At 41.6% G+C, this 25306-nt stretch overlaps 1 protein-coding gene across 2 annotated transcripts; it reads left to right on the top strand.

Annotated features, from left to right (window-relative positions):
• The first annotated feature begins 14747 nt into the window (after positions 1–14747).
• LOC111981617 (transcription factor Sox-10) lies at positions 14748–24933 on the top strand. Of its 2 annotated transcripts, none has more exons than XM_024012985.2 (4): positions 14748–14911; positions 18908–19759; positions 21350–21609; positions 21731–24933. In XM_024012985.2, the coding sequence occupies exons 2-4, from the start codon at positions 19317–19319 to the stop codon at positions 22510–22512; spliced, it is 1485 nt and encodes a 494-aa protein (XP_023868753.1). In that variant the 5' UTR covers positions 14748–14911; positions 18908–19316; the 3' UTR covers positions 22513–24933. The 2 variants fall into 2 exon arrangements, with proteins under 2 accessions (XP_023868753.1, XP_023868754.1); XM_024012986.2 differs by having other exon boundaries at positions 14748–14916.
• The last annotated feature ends 373 nt before the right edge of the window (positions 24934–25306 follow it).

The raw sequence follows: 25306 nt of genomic DNA, 5'->3' as shown, positions 1-25306 counted from the left end.
CACCTTCTTGGTAGAAAACAGAGATACCTCAGGTAGTACCACCTGTCTTGTAGACAGAACTACGCTATATACCCACTGGTCTTGGGTAGAACAATCTAACTCAGGTAGTCACCACTGTCTTGTAGAACAGAATACGCTCAGGTGTAACCACTGTTTGTAGAACAGAGATACTCAGGTAGTACCACTGGTTGGTGAGACAGAAGTACTTCAGCGGTTACCCACCTTCTTGCTAGAAAAGAGAGACGCCAAGGGTGTACCCACCTGGTCTTGGTAGAACAGAGATACGCTCAGGTAGTACCCACCTGGTCTTGGTAGAACAGAGATACGCTCGGGTAGTACCCATCTGGTCTTGGTAGAACAGAGATACGCTCAGGTAGTACCCACCTGGTCTTGGTAGAACAGAGATACGCTCAGGTAGTACCCACCTGGTCTTGGTAGAACAGAGAGGGAATCTGAATAGGGGTCACAGAGGCCAAATAGTGGTGCAGACAAACCCAGGGACATTGCCAGGTTCTTTGAACCCTGAGTCACTGAACATACAGCATATCTGTTATGACCTCCAAGTTAGACATGTCTTAGCCAGAACAGGTGTGCAGAGGTACTTAATATAATTATAATAATACATACCATTTAGCAGACACTTTTATCCTAAGTGGCTTAAAATCATGCGTGCATACATTTTCTGTATGTACAATTACATTTTACTTCCCTTATCCAAAGTCCCTTATCCAGAGTCCCTTATGCAGAGTCCCTTATCCAAAGTCCCTTATCCAAAGTCCCTTATCCAAAGTCCCTTATCCAAAGTTCCTTATCCAAAGTCCCTTATCCAGAGTCCCTTATCCAGAGTCCCTTATCCAAAGTCCCTTATCCAGAGTCCCTTATCCAGAGTCCCTTATCCAAAGTCCCTTATCCAGAGTCCCTTATCCAAAGTCCCTTATCCGAAGTCCCTTATCCAAAGTCCCTTATCCAAAGTCCCTTATCCAAAGTTCCTGTCCCAGTCTTTGTATCAGCATGGACAGTTATTTTATTTATACATCTGCATTTGAGTGTACCTCTGTCTTAATGAGATCATTCCTCTCTCCCGATTTTAATTAAGTTAAAATCACCCTCCTCTTCAGGCTAATGAGGCACTTCCCCTTTCAGCGTTTTCTTCATTAGTCCCCCCATCCCCTGCTCTATTCTCTTCTCTATCCCCTGCTTTATCCTCTTCTCTGTCCCCCTGCTCTATCCTCTTCTCTATCCTATTCTTTATCCTCTGCTCTATCTGCTCCATAATCTTCTCTATCCCCTGCTTTATCCTCTGCTCTATCTGCTTTATCCTCTTCTCTATCCTCTGCTCTATCTGCTTTATCCTCTTCTCTATCCTCTGCTCTTCTCAGAATACACATTCTATTTACAGTATCTATACAAATGGGCACAATTTGGATCTCTTAACCTTTAGAGAAGTGGTCAGGCATATTGCTCAGCAGATGAAAAGGTTCAGAGTGGGGAGGACTGGTTTGTAGCTTCAAGCTCTGAGGCAATACCACTTTATTAGTTAGAGAGTGTGTTCTCTGGGGTGGTAAACGAGAGGGGGTGGGCTACATACTGGCTATTAGAGTGGTTRGYGGCTCATACCAACTCTATTGTGCATTGTCTCCAAATGGAAAAACTTGGACTCAACAGTGACCCATTGTGTGGCCTTTAACTCTCCTATTACTATGCTAATTATGGGATGTGTCTGCCTCCATCATCCCCTTCCCCTCCTTTCTCATTCTCCATCTCTCCACCTCTCACTCTCCTTCCTGATCTCTTCTTCCTCTAACCTCCTTCACCCTCACCCATCACATGTGAATGTATTTCCATGACCCTATTCAACGCTTCCTGCTGTTCCTCTCTTTTTTTATCTTTCATTCTGTCTTTCTCTTCTCTCTGTAAGAGTATTTTTGCCCTCTTCAGTCAGTATTTACATTGTATTTTCAAACACAATTAACTTTTTAATCCGTCTTTTACTCACTCTTGCATCATTCACTTTTCACATTCCCTCCTCCTCTCTCCCATACGTTGTCTTAAAATGTCAAACTTAATAAAATGTATGTCCAGGCATGCCTTTCACTAACAACTATTTCGGCAATTTCCCATCTGTCTCAATCTTGCTATCCTCTTTCACTTGCCTCTCCTTTCAGCTGAGGTGCTCGGTTAGAGGTGTAAGGTTACAGATTCCCAAAAGAATTCCTCCAGGGAACTAGCTTCATCCCCGATGAAAACGACAACTCTAAAGCTTCTCTTTTTCCTATTACTCAGTCACTAATACACTGCTACTGAAGCTGCTGTTACAAAAAATATTTCAAATAAAAAGCATGAGCTGGCGCCACCCAGAGAAATGGTTAGTGTAGAGTGCTGACTAACGGAGAATAAACTGGAAGCTACAAAAACAAAGAGAAGTCGCACATTCCATATATATAACCTCCCAGTAAATATTAGGTAAAAAACATCACTGATAGCGAAACGTTGTGGTTTCTACCCAGAGAATTACTGGGAGTACATAACATATTTCCACCAACTGATTGACTTGGTGTGAAATCTAACCTATCCCCACTGTGTTTCCTGCTCTAACACAATGTCACAGCCAGCTGGCAACCAATAAATCTCTCATCTGTTTTCTCCATGATTAACAAAAGCGCGTCAAATGATCCAAGAGACGGAGTAGAATAATAACCCCTCTCTGGTACATAATGACCAGGATGCACTGCATTAAATGGGCTTCGTACAAACTGGGTTTTTATTACAATGGGATTTCAATGTCATAACACATTGTTCGCGTTACATAGAGGTTACATGTTTCTGTCCCCAGTCTGCATACAGAACAACGTCACATGTGAATACAGCCTGTGGTATAAACGGTTACTACCCAAGCCCCAGTCTGCATACAGAACAACGTCACATGTGAAGACAGCCTGTGTATAAACGTTACTACCCCAAGCCCCAGTCTCATAACAGAACAACGTCACATGTGAAGACAGCCTGTGTATAAACGTTACTAAGGAATCCATCTAATAGTGATTGATGATGACACACAACCTGCTGTCGCAGCACATTTCTCCCTTTTCCTTGTACAAGGAGTTCATTCTTGTGTCCAGCATGCGTTCATCGAAATGGATTCACACTGATGTATTTGACTCCGCTCCTGTCTGTTACATGTAATTGGGATTACATCCAGTGTGTCAGTAACGAAGTTAAACTGACGAGACCTCAATCACACATGACTTCATCAATTAACACAACTAATCACCTGGGAAACTGAGTGTTGCTGTCTGTCAGCTGCTGTTTCAGTAGATCATCTGTATCTAGGTTACATTTATGAACACACGGTTTGGAGGAGTCTAAGACTATGTCTGTCAGTGTCTGTGAGTATGTAGCTCTGCTGTGTTGTGTGGTGTGTGGTGTTGTGGTGTGGGTGTGTGTGTGTGTGTGTGTGTGTGTGGTGTGTGTGTGTGTGTGTGTGTGGTGTGTGTGTGTGTGGTGTGTGTGTGTGTGTGGTTCGTGTTTGAACCCTAGCTCACATGGCAGCGTGAGGAGGGCCGCAGGGTGATGAGGCGATGGGAAGGGGGCTCTCCCCATCTCCCTCTCTCCTCTTCATCTTCTCTCCCCGCCTCCAACAACGAAGTCTTTCATTCGGCATCTCTATGGGCTGCCTCAGACCCCCCGAGGCCCCCACCCTTTCACGCTGCTTAATTCAATGTTCCGAGAAAAACTCATGATGGAAAGTGACTCTCTTTTTTCTGTATCCACCCCACCACCCTCATCTCCCTGCTCTTCTATTTCGTTGTTTTCCCCATCAAACAACATCTGCCCTGATGCACAGGAGGAATGGACACACTCATCACCAGTGGCAACAGTATTGTGATGTGGTCAGAGAGTGTGAGAGCATGGAGTCAATGACACAAGGGTTAAGAATAGGTGGCCAAAACACAGGTCAGATATGTATCAAGGAGGGGGAGAGGCAGAAGGGAGGGGGAGGGGGGAGAGGCAGAAGGGGAGAGGGCAGAAGGGAGGGGGAGAGGCAGAAGGGGAGGTGAGGGAAGTAGAGTGACATGCCGGTGATTGATCAAAGGATGGATAAAGACGACTCAAAACAAAAGATAAAGAGGGAAGACCCGAGGGAGGAAGGGGAGGTGAGGAAGAATTGCATCTGCCCTCACTACCTGAGAGTCTTCCAACAATTACGCAGTAGACCAAGACCACTGCTGCTGGCACCACAGGCGATGCATGATCACATGAGCAAAACAACCTGGCTTCTGTCTGTGGTTCTACACTGGATACACATCAACACTCTTTGCAATTATTTTATGGTATAATAACACATGACTTAAGACTAAAGAACACCGATGATGAGGGGGGGGGGGGGGGGGGGGGGGGCGCCTTTCCCTCGTCCACCTCATGCACTATGCTCTGGGTTTCTTTCAGCGAAGAAAGCCCAAATAGATTTCTAACTACACATGTAGTACGACAAATAAGAGCTAAACAAGAACTTCAAGAGAAAACTGACCCAGCCAATCGCTCCGGTGACCAAGATGAACCTGCAGTAGTGTGCCTGGGTGAAATCACTGGGAAGGACTAAGCAAATATCATGTGGCTGTCCATGGTACTGATTTCTGTGGTCGCATAAGACAAAAAAAAAACATGTTGACTCACCCTACTTTTTGAGAACGCAATGCCATCCCCCTCTCTTTCATTTTGCCGAAACAATCAATGACTCTGTCGACAGTACACGCTTTAATTTATTGTTGCCTAGGCTACCTGGCTAAAACGCTTGCTCGCTAGCCCAACTTCTTTCATGGCCAATGCTAGCTAGTTAACATTAGCCTTCTACATCTAGCTGCATATTGACTTCCATCCTCTCAAGCCAGAGGCACAAAATATTAATTTTTGTTGGATCAGAATCTCCATTATAATCATGGCCATAAGGAGAATGAAGTAAAACCACAATCCAAATCACTATCTTTGTCCATGGTTAATTTAGGAAAGGGCCAATTTTAGCTAGCTAGCCACCGCAGGACACAACACAAGGAGATGCAACAATAAAAAATGTTTTCTGTCAATGACGTTGACTTGATTGTGATTGTTGTGAAGCCAAATCCAAAACTGGCTTCCCTTGACACTATTTTTGGTGCGCTAGACCATTCACAGTGAGCTCACTCGTTTAAACTCAACGCTGATTGGATATTACTGTATATTTATTTAATCATGGGAAGTCAAATGCTCGCTGCTTCTCTTGCATCCAATGCTGTGGGGGCGGCAACAATATCATACCCTTTTTGACCAGACAGCATCAGATAGATGGGTTACACATACAGAGACAGAGGGGCGCTGTTTTGCTCTCTCGGATGCCTTCTCTCCAGTGAGATACATTTAGCCTCTTGCGAATTAAAGGAAAATTATGAAACACTGAGAGATGAAAGATAAATGATTTTATATTTTTTTCTTAGTACATTTTTTGGGGAAGCCTGGCTTCCCTTGGCKACCATGAATACACGCCACTATGAACATGAGCACATCTTAGGCCATAAAAGATGTTGCTTTTCTACTGCCATGATTGATCGACTATTAACTGCATGAACTTCAACTAATTGGGAATAAACGACTGCTTGAATGTCCTATTGTCAGAGCCTTCATCTTAATTATCGTGTTAGAGGCTTCCTTGAAAGAGGTGGTTTCATCCCCACAATGTCAGAACAGTAGTCGTTCAAGGCAGAGACAGATGCAACCCCTGCTACTTGGCCATGGGAGCACGGCAATCAAAGTTTCATTCCCTGCTCGAGGCGTGTTAATTACACGAGGTCGCGAAGATCACAGCGGGCGGGTCATTTCCAAAATGGATGTGAAGCTTGTAGTCTAGGCAGAGGATGAGTCAAACACACAGACTCCTTCTCACACAGTTTACACTGTTATTAAGCGGCCCCTCCAGACCCTATCTGTTCACCTCTGTCTCTAGCCCCTCTTCGTCTCCCTGGAGTCACAGTCACTTCAAAGCTGTCGTCGTGCTTGATGACTTRTGATTGACTTTTGACTTTGACTTTTGAGAATGGGAATCATGGGGCTGAGCAGCCTTACTAACCGCTGCATCACAGCATGAGAATATAATCAGAGTTGTATTGTCATTAGTTCAACATTAGCCTTAAAATCAAGCGTCAACTTCCTCCATTCCAGGACATACAGCAAATCAAACACACATTTAAAATCACAATCCACAAATCKACCATCTGCTAMTGATTAAATAGAGGCCTCATTACCTCCAAAGGTGATTGCTCATTAACAGCTATAACTTCTGCAACAATATGACAGCTCATATATGAGCAATTGCAGATTGATAATCACTTYTCTGTACACCAGCTTGTGAAACACATAGTAGGCTTTTACACATGTAAATATGTTGTGTATGGTTTGTGATTTGCAGGCACACGCAACAATTCAGCAGAACTACAAACATTTCCCCTGATACTGTCCTAGTTGGCTGGAAGACATGTGGTAGGAATATTGATCTTGTATAGGGACCAAATGGCCATGCCTGAGAGGGAAGCCAAGACCATACACAACTGAATATTTTCAGTGATGTAAATGACTCTGACCACGTTCRAGCCGGCACCCAGACAGCAACATGGCGACAAAGGACACTTTTGTTCTCTTCCAAATTCTTGTGAATCATTTTCTGCAAATGACTGAATCTCCTCATCCCTCGCCTCTCATTCCACTCAATTAGCATGTTTGTGTCTTACGCCCCTCACTCAGGGATGGATAAAACTTTCCAAATGTTATCACATAATACACACACACTATGTTATGTGGCACTGAGAAGGTGACGCAGAGAGGTGGAGATAGTGGTGACAGGAGGTAAAGAATAGGTGATTGGTTTTGCTCCAGGAGACAGGGGGAATGGTTGGGAGGGACACAAGGCTCCATTGAATGATTTCTCACTTACTCCTTATGTGTCTCCCCCAGTTCTCTTCCATCTCCTCCTTTCTCCCACAGCTGCAGCAGTGCTCATGCTTTTGTATTAGAGGAGGGGAGGGAGAGCATACTGACAGAGAGAGYGAGTGAGACTGAAAAGAAAGAGCGAGGGAGAGATGTGGAACGGGACAGCGGCCGTGGAGTGAACTGAAATTCAAGGAAATAAAGAAAGTAACAGTTAACCTCAAGTCTGTTGTTTGTAAAGATGTGTATAAAGATGGCAGAATTTAGATACGATGTCATTGTTTATGCACTACCCACTGAGTTTGTAAACTATGGCGCGTGACATGGTTCAATGTGCCAATAAATCAGCACAATCTACCTTTTCGMTTTTTCAAATTGCCGGCATCTTGAAGCTAAAATTGGGATCATGTATACAGTGGTAATTACCAAAAACTGTAGTGGAGAGCAATGAACAATACGTTGAACAATGTACGGCGAACTTAGCAAAACAAGGAATTTGTGGGAAGTGCATGGGGGCCACCATCTTTATGCACCTCTGCTGTTGATCAATCTTTGCCCAATTACACCTGTTTCATGGTAAATACTGGGATTTCAAAGGGTGCCTGATTTTTGGAGGAGGTCAGTGTGGTGGAAAACAATGGCTCCATTCATACTGATATATGCAAAGTCTTTATTGATAACAAATCATCTCAGCATGATTGTACTTGGGTCATTCTGAATCCATTGTCACTTCATAGTCATTATTGCCTACAATTGACCCTTGGTCTGGCAAGACTGACTTTACATCAATATATAGATAATAAATACTGACTATACATCAATATATGGATAATAAAATACTGACTATACATCAATATATGGATAATAAAAGACTGACTTTACATCAATATATAGAAATAAATAGCTTGACTTTACATCAATATATGGATAATAAAAGACTGACTTTACATCATATATAGATAATAAAATACTGACTTTACATCACATATATAGATAATAAGACTGACTTTACATCAATATATAGACAATAAAAGACTGACTTTACATCAATATATAGATAAATAAAAGCACCACCTGGTGCGTTACAGTTTAGTAAGTTGCCTGGAATCTTAGCCACAGGAAAAACAAGGATAGCAAAACATAGATGCTAGCACATTATCATCAAAACTTTACAAGCAATCTGCAGAATATTTATAATAAACTATTTGTTTATGGTTGAAACGCTATTGATAACGGCAGGATTTCAAAATGGCATGCAATGGCAAATGAAAGGTTATGAATGCAGACGAAGATCAGGCAGGTAACTAAACTCTCGCTATTTTTACCTCAGACTCTAACTCCACACCCCCTATCAATTTCTTTAGATGTCCCTCACACAATTGAAGTAACTAGATTCTTCCCTTTGGCTAGCTAGTGTAGATATGAACCAGACATACAATGAGCCATTCATGGTGCTTGCAATAATCGACACACCCTTCCCGCACACCACACCCCTCCCTATTGCCTCCTCGCCCCATCTCTCTCTAGCATTTTCTCCTGCTAACCCCGCCCGCCCCACCCCCCCTGCTCCCCAGCTGCATTGAAAGCCAGTCCAAGTTCTATCCCCCTCCACTATTACACCCAACCAACTCCTCCTCCCCCATCAACACCAGCAACATCGGAAAAAAAGAACACAAAAGAATAGGAAATTCAGTGGTAGGAACACAAAGACAGGATTCATGGCYAGCCACAGACACTCAAGAGGGGGGACCTATTTAAGCGCCGCGCAGCTGCARCGATTTATTAAAAAGATGGTTGAAAAGAAAGGTCAGAAGGTCTCATGGAKTGCTGAATTATTTTTATTAACCTTTGAAGATTGCCTGACATTTTAATGGGCTTTAATCATTATTTATCACAATCAGTGAGGCATTTCTGTGAAGGATTCCATTCAGTCATTGTGATATGGTAAATGTAAGGAATCTTAAAGAGTTCAACTCTAGGAGTGCTGAYTGTCTGTGAACTTTGGTTCTATGACGCGTAAGTGTTAATGTGAAGTAGTGGACAACAGATACACTGGGAGTCTACGTTCGAAGTGAAGAGGGACTGTGTGATATCCTTGTGCTCACCTGTCAATGACTACATACAAGAATGGCGGTTCCATTTGTAATCAAAATGGACTTGGGGAGGATCTCCAGCTCTTCAAATGATCACAGCCCACAGGATGATTGCAGCAGCTTTGACTGACCTGCTGCAATGGGAKATATTTGTGCACCTGTTTGATTTTGTACAGGTGCAAAATCTGTTACAGCCTAACAGCTTAGAGCAGATCCCATATTTAAGAGTGGGTAAGCTGAATGTCTGGCCTTGTGGGCCATATCAGAAATGAAAAGCAAACCCCAAGAAGAGTATGGTAAAGTTTGCAGTCTGTAACTTTTCTAGTGGATTCCAAAATATCCATAACAAAGCCAGACACCAAACAACGTAGCTAAAAGTGAGAGATACATTTAAATTAAAGTAAATTACTTATTGTTCTGTAATGGACCTCTGCGTTGTTTGCCTTTTCCACTGCAATCCATCTCAGCTGCCATTGCTAGGTGCCAAAATTAGGATTATGAGGAGGAAGAGTTTGGGTGTTTACTGGGCACATTATTCAAGTGATGGATGACAGCAGAATTCTCCCCATCCCACCAGAAAATATGAGATCATTACACTAAGTCCAGTCATTTTTTTACCACTGACCTCTCTCTCCCTCTCCAGCTCTTGCTCTCCCCCTATCAGATTCTCTCCTTTTGTGAGAATGCAGGAATTCCCCCAGGAATTTTCTCTGCCAGCACACAGACAAAAGGTCAACCCTTCCCTCACAGACACAAAATGATAAATACATTTGCTCTAGAAAATTCTGGTCTTTCTCTCTTCTTCTTGTTGTTCTTCTTCTATCCCTTAAGTGTTTTTGAAATAAATGTGATCCAGTCTAGTGCCACAGGATGTTGTTGATATRTGTCCCTGTTGTGACCAGGCTAATGGAAGAGCCCCCTCAGGTAGTGTCACAGTCACAGAACCATGAGGCCCACATTAGCAGTCTGCTTTGAGGGTGACCCCCTTACCCCCCTGGTCACAGACCTGAGTTCCAACTGTTAACCGTCACAACTGTCTATGGCTGCACAACAAACGGCATCKTCAGTGTCACATGTCAGGTCCCTGCCACCACAGCGGATTTATGGGAAACTCAGAAACTAAAGAGACAGTTTCTACATTAACCACATTTCTATGTTGAAGGAAACATTTAGCAACACAAGTCACGGTAAAAAGCCCTAAGTTCAACGTTTGTAGTGTCCATTTTCTTCTTCTTTCAGATAGTGATTTAAAATGATATGATGAAGGTTTGTGAGTAGAAAATATCCCAATACTGCGACATATTCCATTCTAAATGAACAAAGCTAAACAAATAGCAAATAAATCCTCATTCTGAATCAACATATAATAAATGAATATTCAATAAGTAAGAGAAATCTCATTCTAACAAGTGTTCTTATTCCTTTGCCTCTTAATATTTATTTCAATCAATACCATCATGTTAATGATTTGTTCTATTGATAATTATATCATTTGACCCTATTTTTACTTCTCTACATCTGTAAACGTCAAGACATTACATACTGTTTAGCACAATATTCAAATACTGGTACTAAAGACACAAAAACAAAACAGAGCAAATATATTCACCATTTTACATTTTTAAAAGGTTTACCACAAAGTTGGACGCTGTWTAACCATATAGAAAAAGCATATTTATTAATTAACAAGCGAAGTCAGAGGGTGAAGGAATTAGSCTTATGTTATAAAATATATATTTWAAAAATGTGTCTGACATTAAGTTTTGTTATTTTGACAAAACAATATCCAGAATATTTTATTTAATAATGATCTGATACTAAATTGGGCTTTCGACATAAATGACATGTTAGTCGTTGTATGCAACCAAAATTGAAAAGCCAAATTTGTATGACTTTATAAATATTTTCGTTACATCAATGCTTCCTCTAATATTCTGATAAATTAGACCTAATGTAAAATTGAGGAAAATGTATTTCTTGTCTTATTCTGTCACGTGTGCTGCCGTTAACAAAAACAATAGTCTGACCATTTTGTCCTAAAACAAGCTCAGTAAATGTAGGCTACAATTAGAAAGTKTAAAATACCATATCACTGAACACATTTAAAGCTAGAATCCTTAGTTGATATATCCATTTGTGGATGTAAATGAATTATATATACACATTGATTCTTGAAGCATATAACTTATAATATATAAGCTTGTTTTACTCCAATGTTTGTAATAATAATAATAATAATTGATTGGATTCARATAGTGTTTTTCTACCAACTGATGTACTCAACGTGCTTTACGTAGTAAGAGAGAAACTCACCTCATCCACCACCAATGTGCGGCACCAACCTGGGTGATGCACGGCGACCATGTTTGTGCCAAAACGCTCTCCACACATCAGCGTTCAGGTGGAGAGGTTAGGAGTGATGTATGCCAATTAGGAATGAGGTTGATGATTAGGTGGCCATGATGGAATGCGGCCAGGTTGGTAGATGGATTAGACGCGGAGTTTTCATAAGAGTTTATCTAATGGTGAAATGACTTATTGTTAGGCCTAAAAGCAAACCAACTAAAAAAAAATCGCATTGATAATTGTTAACCTGATTTTATAAGCGAATCGATTATAACGATATAACCATGTCTAACTGTTGAGTTATTTTGAACTACGACCTTCTATTAACCTACCCCAATCGCCTATGCTACTAAATGTTTACACAATTGAGAAACCAGCTAAATTAAACTTTAACATTAGGCTAATCAACCAAATTGCATGGAAGTATATTCTTTGTTAAATACCTAATTGAATACATTTTTCCTTTCGATAAAATATTATKATTTGCCTAGAGGAGAACATAAAAGGTAATGGCATGACGGTGCAGTTAAAATAAATATTTAAACAACAACGATTCGACACATGCGKCCACAGATATGTTAATCTGGCTTTTCTCTCCCTCTTAATTAACTTCAATAAATCACAACACAATCACACACACATGCTGGGTCCTTACGGGATATTGATTTCGATAAAGAAACACTAACCACGTACATGAAGTGTATCTTTCTGAACTTTTTGCATTACAATATCCTTAGTTTATAACAAAAACGTATAATACATAATAGACATCCCAAACACTGAGGCTCAGAAATGATACCAATCACACTTATTTCTCAAATATTCGCGCCTTACAAAATGTAGGCTAAATATTGACATGAAAAGAGCAGTAATAGGCTTGTCTTTCCCCCCCCCAAACACCATTAATTCCTGATGTTCTCCCAACCTTTACTGCACACTCACAAAAACTCACTTCGATGTTGCGGCCAGGCCACAAATCCTGAAGGACCAGCCAGTCCACAGGAGTTGCATTAAATTTCCCCCTCTCAAGAGCTGGACAGTGCGACAGAGATCCATAAGCAAAGTAGAYGTCTTGGAGCATTTTCCCCTATATGTGAGCGTTTGCTGAGACCCAGACAAAGAGACGCACTAAACGGAGACATGTCTTTTTCTCTTTTTCTTTTTCATATACACAGAACTGTTTTTTGTTCCTCATTTTTTCATTTAAGGGGATAATGGAAGGGGGGTGTTCGTTTGATCACATGATTACAATTCACCTGAGATAAAACAAAGGGCGCAAAGAGAAGAGGAGAGAGGGAATGAAAGGACGAGAGAGGGAGAGAGAACCAGACAGAGAGATTCACTCATGGTTTGGATTCCCTTATCACAGTCAACATTCATGGATAATGAACAAATAAGTGATTTTTTGGGATGAGGGGGTAGTGTCGGGAGAAGGAAATACAAGGGGTCATTGTTGAAAAGAACAGCGCATGTATTTGTGTGCGTTCGACACATGATACCCCCCAATCTCTACTTTCTATATTTTCTCCAAATGCTGTTTGGTTTTAAATGTGTGCTCTGTGTATCTAAGTGACTGCGCACTGATGCAATTATAAAACTCACACATAGGATGAAGTAGCGCAGTGTTCGCCTTGGAATTATATTTATTTCCGACCGTCAGTGGCCTGCACTGGATAGTCTACTGTAGGRCTACGTTSATGCTCTATCCAACAAACCAGTGTCAGTGCAATTTAAATGAATCTAATACAAAATATCGAGAGATAAATGCCTATAGGCCAACTGTTCACTTAGCCTAGTTTGTGTGCGTAAAACGTGCGTAAAATCGATATCTAAATTAGAACAATAATAAAAAATAAATATACAACACATGTAATAAACTTGGACTGTATTAAGAGACAATAACGATGTCTGGTAGTTGCTCATAGGTGCAGCAATATACCCAAGAATATAGGGGAAATCTAAGAATGTGGAGTTGTGTGCGTGCCCCCCCCCCCCCCCCACCCCAGTACGACGACCTCTCGTCTCCAAGTGACAGAGCTCCGATATGAGCGTGCAAAAACAAAGCATCAGTGTGTTTCTCCTGAGACCCCGCTGCTAATTTAGATGATGTCCCCGGACATCACTTCAAACAGGATAAAAAGAGACACATCAAAGTCAGTTGTTGACGCGTSTATCCATCGAGTGATGCGAGTGACAGGGTGCTGGACAAGCTCCTGTGGGACACACTACATCAAGTAGCCTATCATTCAAATCAAATGCAAATTCACACCACCAACAGGAAATGCAGAAACAGGCAAATACATTTAATTTGATAACATCAGAGAATAGGCCTAAGCTCCTTCTATAAAAAAAATATGGCTTATAATAATAATAACAATAAGACGAAAACATTTCTCCATGGGAACGCGTTCAAGGATATTGTGGAGTTTGGTAAATATCAATGTACCTCCTGCGTAAAAGCACATAAGGCTAGCCGYTAGACCTATTTATAATACAGGCCTTATGAATTATTCAGAAACACAAATCATTTTTAATTTGAAATTGAGTGATGGCTTATGTTTTTAAGGTCTCTTTTTGGTGTGGCCCTATAAGCTTTTGCAAATGAAAATCTCTCAGTAAAGGATTGCGCATGCCGCTAATATCCCTCTCTAATACATTTAACATGACAAATATCATAGTCAACATTGCTCTTTTATGATTTGAGCATTATATAGATATTTAGTCTATGCATACATTTAGAGATGGAATCCCTAATTCTAAGTCAATAATATAAAACATCCAGCACATTAGAAAAGCTGCTACCCAATCTGTAATGGCTATAATGACGTATGAGTTTAACATGGATCTGAAAAATCACATCGTAGACAAAATTATATTTCTTACTGAATTATGGTTTTTAATCTTAATAAATGTTAATAGAAAACGGATATTTTTCTGTTCCACATTGGAATTGCCCTACTCTGATCACCACAAGAGGGTCAAAAAGTAGCACACCCCAAATATGGATGATATCACATACATTTTCCCAACAGAAAGGATTTTCCATAGGCTAGATATTGCTTTTGAGAAGTCTGAAATACCCAAACCCAAATGCAGCATCTCATTCCACAGAATCTGACGGCACTACAGCCTAGAAATAGATCAGTAGCCTACCTAACCAAAACAATCGAGGCGTCTCCACATTATTCAGGTAGCGATAATATTGGCATAATATTGATGCTAATTTTGACAGTGAGATCCTGCCCTGCAGGAAACTGAGCAAAATAATCATCGACCAATCACATTGATTGCCGGTGTTGCATGTGTGTAAGTTTGCTGCTCCTTTAAGACTTTTTCCCCCACTTTTTTCTCTTTCCTCACACAACAGAGCTCTTTAAGCCCCGGCGCGCGACACAGAGCAGGCATTCATAGAAGGGCAGCGCGAGCGAGGGGGCTAGGGAGTGAGCGCGAGCGTCACTTTGGAAACTCGGCAACACACGGACTCTCGTGCTAAACGGGCGACCTAATTTTTCATTACTGAAGTAAGGTGCTTAGCATTTGAAATACTTTCCTGTCTCTGCTGTTCTCTCTCTCTCTCTCTTTCATTTGTCAAATAATCAAGCCATAAAGTTCATCTAAATTGTGCAGTTAGAAATGATGTATTACACCTGCATCTTTTCTAAATCATTGTTTTATTTAAATTATTAGACTATTATTATTAGGCTATTATCATTATAACTATTATCATATTATTATTGTTACATTTAAAACGTCTCTTAGGATAATCCTGCTGTGTAAAGTGGGCATCGCCTGCTCTGTTATAGCAGGAGATGATTATCGTGACTGGCAGGAGAAATACATGTTTAATACGCATCCCAGCAAAATATTATATATATTTTTGCAAGTGTATGCTACAGACTATATAGGTTAATACAAATAGGCCTACAGACATACAATTTCAATTATGAACCAGCTTCAAAGTTATGTATTCCGTTTAGGTGTGCCTTGTCTTAAACGGTCCTTTCGAAGTTATACAATTATTTCTAGACCAGTGAAAAATATKGTTTTAGATATAACGTCAGGGATTGATCGAGTTCAAGTTGAAATCAACGAAACTTTTCCCATTAACATCAAAATGTGACTCCTTAATTACATCTASTGACTATCCCAACATTCATGACGCATGGAACTATTTTCAACGAGATGAGGCATTTGACAGTATTYTGCCTATTTATTCGTGAGTATTTACAGGTTGACTAATATACTCATCATTGAGAGAAAGTTAGTCAACAAGATCATCCATTTCATAATGCGTTAAAAGCTGGACGTGTTCTCGTCATCTCTGATCAGTGGTTAGTGCCAACAACCTGTTCAATGCATACAATATTCTAGACCTGCATCAGAACTCAAACTCGAAGGCCAAATTCACGATAAAACTCAAATAGGTCATAGAATTGTCACGTTTTATTAAATTGTTTAGAGACAATTGTTTTGGAATAAAAATAAACTCAGATTCAGATAGGCTATTCCACATTTCTGGATATGTTAAAGTTTTTTTTWATTTTATTATAATAAATGAACACGTTACAACTAACTAAGGGAAAGAGACTACAGCATCAATCATGGGAAAATATTTTCGTAAATCAAGGGCAATTTATTGTTAGGTCAAGCGATAAGAAGGGCTTTGGAGTCTACTTCTTTCATGTAAATTAATTACGGTTGCTATAGAAAAAGCCTAATTGATGGAAAGTTAGACATCATAAACACAATTTAAGAGGGCTGTAGAGAACAATCAATATACTGTAGGCTACATAATATATATATACAGTAGAGCCTATATTGACAATAAGTTAGATACGAGTTTTCAATGTGGACGAGCATAAATTGGCATTTAACTCCTGCTTTAATAATCACAGGACAGACAAACCGTGTGTCTTTCATAGTTCTGAACTAATCTGAAGGACAACCTGGTGAAAATACTTTCTTTGTAAAGAAATTTGCTAATTGAAAAAAAATTGTCACGATTGTATAACATAGGAACTCTATTCTGGCTGCAACCAACTCGAATGGGCGAGCGCACCAAGATCGGAGTTGTCATCAATTATTGTCGCCTTAATTGTCCATTACAAACCCGTTATTCGCCTATACATACACTACATTACCAAAAGTATGTGGACACCCGCTCTTCGAACATCTAATTTCAAAATCATGGGCATTAATATGGAGATGTTCACCCCTTTGCTGCTATAACAGCCTCCATTCTTCTGGAAAGGCTTTCCACTAGATGTTTGAACACTGCTGCGGGTCGTAGTTCCAATTCATCCCAAAGGTGTTCGATGGGGTTGAGGTCAGGGCTCTGTGCAGGTCAGTCAAGTTCTTCCACACTGATCTCGACAAACCATTTCTGTATGGACCTCGCTTTGTGCACAGGGGCATTGTCATGCTGAAACAGGAAAGGAACTTCCCCAAACTGTTGCCACAAAGTTGGAAGCATAGAATCGTCTAGAATGTCATTGTATGCTGTAGCGTTAAGATGTCCCTTTACTGTAATTAAGGGGCCACGCCGAACCATGAAAAACAGCCCCAGACCATTATTCCTTCTCCGCCAAACTTTACAGTTGTCACTATGCATTCGGGGATCTTCCAAACCCAGTCCATTGGGCTGCCAGATGGTAAGCGTGATTCATCACTCCAGAGAACACATTTCCACTCCATCATGGCGGCGATCTTTACACCACTCCAGCCTATGCTTGGAATTGTGCATGGTGATCTTAGGCTTGTGTGTGGCTGCTCGGACATGGAAACCCATTTCATGAAGCTCCCAACAAACAGTCCTTGTGCTGACATTGCTTCATGAGGCAGTTTAGAACCCCATAGTGAGTGTTGCAACTAAGGACAAACGAATTTTACCCGTTCTGAGKGCTTGTGTGGCCTACTACTACTTCACGAATGAGCCGTTGTTGCTCCTATATGTTTCAATTTCACAATAACAGCACTTACAGTTGATCGAGCTGGCAGAGCAGACATTTGAGGAACTGACTTGTTGGAAAGGTGGCAACCGACGACGGTGCCACGTTGAAAGTCACTGAGATCTTCAGTAAGGCCATTCTACTGCCAATGTTTGTCTATGGAGATTGCATGGCTGTGTGCTCGATTGTATACACCTGTTGTGGCTAAAATAGCGAATCCACTAAATTGATGGGGTGTCCTCATACTTTAAGCTTCAACGTAACAGACATAAGCTTCAACGTAACAGACATATGGTCCAACTATTCGAGAAAATACTAGGAGGCGTGCTATTGCTGGATGAGAGCCACGAAAGGCAACGTCTAACCTGCATTTTGGTATTAGTCAAAACCTTATTGACTAAAACGCACCGGTCAAATCTCTTTGCAAGATCACGGCGTTGCAATGCGATCCATTAGGCCTAATACGACTGTAATTAAACACTGTTGGGCCGTGGCAAAGGAAGCATCATCACCCCACCACATGCTCTTCTCCCTACTGACCAATGTAACGCTATCATGGGGGCAACAGCTATGTGCGTGGACAGGATAACAAATCGGCGTACAGAAAGGAGAGGGGGGATTAATTGTGACCACCAGGTGCACAACAGGACGTGGTTGAGGTACACGATGAGATGGCACAGTCCCGCAAATGCTCTGATAATTCACCACCATTGCAGTGTGCATGTCAGTGGCATCCAAAATGTTACAAAGGATCAATTGGGCACTAGAGAGACAAGCATTATGAATTTAACTTCTACAATATGACTGATTCAACGATTAAATCAATTCCAAAACAAACAGCCTATAGTTTGTTATTACAGTTCACAAGTTCGCTTAATCAAAACGTTAAGGTGGTGTTGGCCTACACAGGCGGGCGTTGATTCTATGGACAAAACTACACATTTGACCCCAATAGGCCGCATACAGACCCATAGCCTATACTTTTTCAAACAGACAGTGTCCAATTCACACACGCGCATACACACACGTACCCACGCGTTTTATATTTCCAGCGCCAGCCCATGTTTATCTAAGAGCTCCYAGGTATAAATCGAAGCCCTGTGCTGGTGCGGGCTCGTATTATTCCAACACTTTCTCTCTGGGGAGCTTGCAATAAGTGCCAAACCTTAAACAGTAGCTTGTCAGCAGGAGTCGAGGCCTGGGCTAGAATAACAGACCGTCTGCACTAACTGTATGGGCTTCAGATTCGCTTCTATATGATTACAATTTTGCACTTTTCCTAATAATTTCTATTACATCCTTTATATGCTAATTAAATGAAAGTATTCTGAGCAAGCAATGTACCACAAACCCTGAGGTGCCTTATTGCTATTATAAACTGGTTACAATGTAATTAGAGCAGTACAAATACATGTTTTGTCATACCTGTGGTGGTATATGGTCCGATATATCAAGGCTGTCAGCCAATCAGCATTCAGGGCTCGAACCACCCAGTTTAATAATATGTTCTATATTTCACTCACTAGGGTATTGTTTTCTAATACATACTCTACTTTATGTCCTTTGCAGTATTTAGCTAAAGGACTACCATTTCAAAGACTGCAAGGGAGAGGACACTGTTCTACTGGAGCAAGTGGTGGGAATCAACAGGTAAACTGGGATCCACAATACGCGCTCAGCGTAAGATACCAGCAACACGGATGGAAAGAACTTTGATGAGGAATCCTAACAGAATTTTAGAACGTAGACTGAGAGTTGAGACTGACTGGGAATTTATATAAAGGAGACCTCGAGTGACAGAAGCAATCCTTTAGTTTTAAACAGGCATAGTTTATATTCCTGAAAAAGGGTGAACTTCTTCATTAGTTCAGACATAGGGATAGGCCTAGGCTTAGTAGTTGAATAGGTCAAGAAACTATACCCTGTACACTTTCTGTTACTCACCTGAGGGAGGAAGCTTTCTTGGAAGAGGGGAAAGATGTCGGGAGAGGAGCAGAGTTTATCTGAGTTAGAAATGAGTCCAGGGGTCTCGGACGACGGTCACTCCTTGTCACCGGGTCACTCCTCCAGTGCAGCAGGCGGAGGAGACTCACCCCTGCCCGGACCGCAGCCCCAGCTGACGGGGGTCGGCGACGACGCCCTATCCGATGTAGCTGGCGGGATTTCCATCAAGTCCGATGAAGACGACGATCGCTTTCCTATTGGTATCCGCGAGGCAGTGAGCCAGGTGCTGAACGGCTACGACTGGACACTCGTACCTATGCCTGTGCGTGTAAACTCCGGCAGCAAAAGCAAGCCGCACGTGAAAAGGCCTATGAACGCCTTCATGGTGTGGGCACAGGCCGCACGGAGAAAACTGGCAGACCAGTATCCCCACCTCCACAACGCTGAGCTCAGCAAAACCCTCGGGAAACTATGGAGGTAAGGGAAAGCGTTAATTACAGCGTCGGTCCGCTTTGATAAACAACAATAAACATCCAGGGTTACACAAGTTCAAATGCGTTCTTAGTCACAACATTCTGGGTCAAAAGTTCAAAGGACACTTCATGCTACAGTAGACTTGAATTATGGACCCATAAAACATCAAAACAACTTAAAAAGTCATAGATTTGAGATTTTTCAAGGCAGGTTCCCTTCTTTACAGCAATGAGTTTCTCAACCAAATTAGCTGAGATATGTTAAAATAATATTCTACCACCTCAGAATAAAGCTTGTTAGAAAGTTGCCCCATCAAGGAATGTTGATTTAAGSTCTACAACCTAAAAAAAAAATGAAATAATTATGTTGATTATGTAGCCTACAGAAAACAAAAAACATGTAGTTATGCGTTTTTTTGTATTCACATTATAGTGACTGGATATGCCCAATTTCATAACCCACTTAATTCATGGTGGTTTAGGAGGGAGATGGCTGCAGTGGGAATTACTGAGGTTTTTGTAATCCCCTCATCAATATATTTTAAAGCACAGACCATTATGGCAGATATACACTTTTACAGCCCTCTCATTTGTAATTGAGAGTGCCATATTAAAGAACCTACTATGTAAAAAGATATCCAAGATTTTACTGGTCAATGGGTTGAATGGCTAGTTCGGTCAGCCTTTAAAACACAGATATGGAGGACTGTTGCTAGGTCAGACAAATGCGTGCTGATGGGAAGGCCCAGAGAGGCTAATTCATTAACCTTATAAGGAGGCAACATTAATTAGATAAAGACTTGACCTTGAGCCCGCGCATGATWGTATAATTGTCCAAGAAACATGCTGAACTGGGAGTCTKAAAGGTCAGTGTTTTCTCATGCCAGTCCCCCTGACTCCACCATCAGTAATATGGATTTATGTTACGTGCACAGGATGCATCTTTAGCCTGTGTCTTAATTTCATTACAGTCCAGKCGAAAATCCCCRAGTGTGGGCAGGTTTTCTGATGCAGCTGTGCAGATGGTGGATCCGATTTAGAACGAGATGAAAATCAAGTGAATGTTTCAGAGGCAAAACTGACGGTAGAAATAATCTCCACAGTAGAAATATTGTCAATTGTTGTTTTCTAAAAATGTTTTAATGCTAAACAAGGAGAATAGCAGCATTTCCTATGAGTGTGTTGCCATTACACCAGTTAGACGTTTAAAAAAAAGTAAAATACTAGAATACTTAGTAGATTGAATATAAAAGGGGATGTGTCCCAGTTGACACAGACCACCTGGTAAATAAAATGTAATTATTCTTCTATTGGAGTTGGACAAGGTTATTGACCTCTGGGAGGTGTCAAAGGAACCAGCACTGTGTCACTGTTATCTTAACACACATATTGTGGTCATCATGTTATCAAAATACATGCTGTTAAATGTTCTCAGACTACTGTAATGTCCTCATTCAAACAGAATGGCTTACTGCATTAGAGTTTGACACATGCATCAAATCAGCAGCACAAAACACCTCTACTTTAAGTTCCTCCTGGCTGAAATTAAAATGTTCTATCATTGTTATTTCAAAAACGATTTTCTCCCTCATAGGCTCTTGAATGAGAGTGATAAGAAGCCTTTCATCGAGGAGGCGGAGAGGCTGAGGAAGCAGCACAAGAAGGACTACCCGGAGTACAAGTACCAGCCACGCCGCCGCAAGAACGGCAAACCCGGCTCCGGCTCTGAAGCTGACGGCCACTCGGAGGGTGAGGTCAGCCAATCGCACTACAAGAGCCTCCACCTGGACGTGGCTGCCCACGTCAGGGGGGCGGGGTCTCCTCTGGCTGATGGACACCACCTACATACTGCAGGTATGCCACAGGGTCTGACCAGCCCTATCGATGCAGTTTGTCACACATCCCCATTCTAAATAATATACCACAAGCCAGGCTGACAATAACTCTGACATCTCTGCTTTGTGTCTCCCCACAGGCCAGAGCCACAGCCCTCCTACACCACCCACCACCCCCAAGACGGAGCTCCAGTCTGGGAAGTCGGGCGATGGGAAGCGGGAGGGTGGTGGAGCAYGTGGCTCCCGTGGGGGAATGGGGGTAGGAGCGGAAGGTGGCTCTGGATCAGGGTCAGGCAAACCACACATTGATTTCGGCAACGTGGACATCGGTGAGATCAGCCACGAGGTGATGGCCAACATGGAGCCCTTTGATGTGAACGAGTTTGACCAGTACCTGCCCCCCAATGGGCACCCGGGGATTGGACAGAGTGCTGGGTCAGCGGCAGCAGCAGGGTCCTCTGCATCTCCCTATGCCTACGGTATCTCCTCTGCCCTGGCCGTGGCCAGTGGACACTCTGCGGCGTGGCTATCCAAGCAGCACCAGCAGCATCATGCCTCACCTCTGGGCTCCGACCCCTCCAAGGCCCAGATTAAGAGTGAGGCCGGCTCGGGGGGACACTTTGCCGAAGCATCCTCAGGGGGTTCCCATGTCACCTACACTCCCCTCAGCCTGCCCCACTACAGCTCTGCTTTCCCCTCACTGGCCTCCAGGGCCCAGTTTGCAGAGTATGCTGACCACCAGGCCTCGGGATCCTACTACGCCCACTCCAGCCAGGCCTCYGGGCTGTACTCTGCCTTCTCCTACATGGGGCCCTCGCAGAGGCCCCTGTATACAGCCATCACTGACCCATCCAGCGTGCCACAGTCACACAGCCCCACGCACTGGGAGCAGCCGGTCTACACCACCCTGTCGCGGCCCTGACAAAGACCGGGAGCAGAGGGCTCTGGTGCAGATTTGGCCCCAACGGCAGACCCACCGAGCGGAGGAGACCTGGGTTGGAGGCAGTGGAGAGATGGAATCCCCTTCTGGTCTGGCCCAGATGCAGGAAGGCCAGTAGGGTCCAAGGAGGAATGGAGATCAGATGATTTTATGGGGTAACGTGTGGTGTATAACTTCAATGTTGAGTACTCAGAYGGTTGGATAAGAGAGAATAAATCAAATCCGTATTCAAATCTAGAGGCTTATCGTTGAAATGGTTTTATGAGGTGAAGATGTCAACAGTACAGAGTGCCACTGTTTGGCTAGCCCATCCATCTACATCTCAGGCATGTTGAAAACAGATTAATTACATGATGTAACACAATATCCAATATATAATCAATGACATATTCTGTGATTGGCCCAGAGGCATATTTCTTACAATTTCTTGTATCGACTGAACCGTGTACATACGTAAAATGTATGCTCACATGACTGTAAGTCGCTTTGGATGCATTTGTCTGCTAAATGGCAAGTTGCCTATGTTGTAATTGGAATATACTGTTTATCTATAACAAACGGCATACAGTCCAGAAAATCTGTTTCTACAAATGTTTTATAAATTAAAATGACCAAAGTTTTGAAACCAAAACTTTAAAGACAGAGAAAAATATTATTTAAGTTGTTTCTCTCCGTATGACACTGTATTACAGTACTACATTGATGTTGAATTAAGGTCAACACATTTTTTCTGACCTGATTACAGCTCTTTGGTGACATACCCTCAACACTATATTGATATATCAACCTCAATATTTTTTTCCATGGCACTGACTATTATGTTGATTCAGCATTGTCTCTTTAACAGAGAACATTTCAAAACTGAATAGCGAATAAGAAGACAATGCTACATAATGATTTGATATAATCATCTTTTATTAACCAAAATTGAGGTCATTAAGTATGTATCTTCAGTAGACATAATACATTATTTTCATTGTTATAATCTTTACTATTAATGTCATTATATTGTCAATGTTTTGCCATTACTACACTGAAAAGTCTGCACCACTGCCCTCACATTTTTCTKAATTGTTTGACATWKAWAATGTGMRTATACWCTGAGTGTACAAAACATTAGGAACACCTGCTCGTTCCATGACAGAGACTGATCAGGTGAATCCAGGTGAAAGATATGATCCCTTATTGATGTCACCTGTTAAATACACTTCAATCAGTGTAGATGAAGGGAAGGAGAAAGGTTTAAGAAGGATTTTTAAGCKTTGAGACAATTGAGACATGGGTTGTGTATGTGTACCATTCAGAGGGTGAATGGGCAAGACTAAATATTAAAGTGCCTTTGAACGGGGTATGGTAGTAAGTGCCAGGCGCCCTGGTTTCAATGTGTCAAGAACTGCAACGCTGCTGGGTTTTTCATGCTCAACAGTTTCAGTTTCCCGTGTGTATCATGAATGGTCCACCATCCAAAGGACATCCAGCCAACTTGACACAACTGCGGGAATCATTGGAGTCAACATGGGCCAGCATCCCTGTGGAATGCTTTCGACACCTTGTAGTCCATGCCCCAGCGAATTGAGGTTGCTCTGAGGGCAAAAGGGGCTGCAACTTAATATTAGGAAGGTGTTCCTAATGTTTTGTACACTCAGTGTACCGTATTCAATGTAAAATGTTAGATTTGTAGATAGTTGTTGTAACATTTTTGCTACCTGTTTATGGCTTTTCTGAAATGCCATCATAGAAACACAGTTGCCTGAGATTGAGTGAGTAATAGCATGCATGAATGAGTTCTCGAGTCTACAGAGGGTAAGATCTCAAACTGGCCTTTATGTAATGAAATACCAACCCCTTGTTTGCAACAGAATAGCAACAATCCAAGGGGTTATTTTCTAAAGAGAGGTACCAAGAGACAACTCCAAAATAACAGTACCTGTAGTTAAAGTTGGATGCCCCTTCATCTTGTAATGTGAAATAATACCTTGTATGTTTATTTTATTCTAATATATGTGATTTCAATGTTATTATTTTAAATAATGGTASTGCTTCCTTTTGGCCCAGAATTACCTTTGGGCTGTTTTTGTACATTATGTCTTGAGTGTAAGAAGCACATGACATTTCATTTTAAATCCTACGTCTTGCTTTAGGAATGGCTTGTTCTTATGAATATTACAATTATTATTTATATTTGCTGGTATTATGTTTTTATGCGCTGTTAACAGGTTTTCTTCACCGTGTTGAAAACTCTTGACTGTTATTGTTGTTTTGGTGTTTTGTGTTTTCTCAGTAAGTGTTGCCAGCAGAACAAAACAACCTGTAAATACTAGCGGAAACAAGACCTTAGCGACGTGATGACTAATGAATTTCTCTCACACTAAATAAAACTGTATTCTTTCTGCTTTTGTAAAAGTCTGTCTCCACTAATGTTTTTATACCGGCTGCCTTGAGAAAGGTCAGATGACATTGGACAACAAACAGTGAATTCCAATATACCATAAATGCTACTTGCCAATGTTAATTATTTTCTTATTTTCCTCACATTACATAATTAGGCTAGGGTTAGGGCTTGGGCTAGGCCATATAACAACAGCAGTTATGCACAGCTTGCATTGTTTCATACACTTAACAAAAGCAATTTCAGCGAATGGATCATGGCTAATTCAGTTAGGCTGACTATGATTAAAGAATATTGAAAACCATGGCAGCCCTCATCCATGAGCTCTAGGCACAGAACCCTTTTGCTGGATATTACTGTTCTTTGCACAGGATACACAGCACCATA

Source organism: Salvelinus sp. IW2-2015, linkage group LG20, assembly GCF_002910315.2.
Source record: "Salvelinus sp. IW2-2015 linkage group LG20, ASM291031v2, whole genome shotgun sequence".
In the NCBI taxonomy this organism is placed as follows: Eukaryota; Metazoa; Chordata; class Actinopteri; order Salmoniformes; family Salmonidae; genus Salvelinus; species Salvelinus sp. IW2-2015.
The sequence above is the reverse complement of the archived record's forward strand: the minus strand, read 5'-3'. Positions and strand labels throughout refer to the sequence as shown.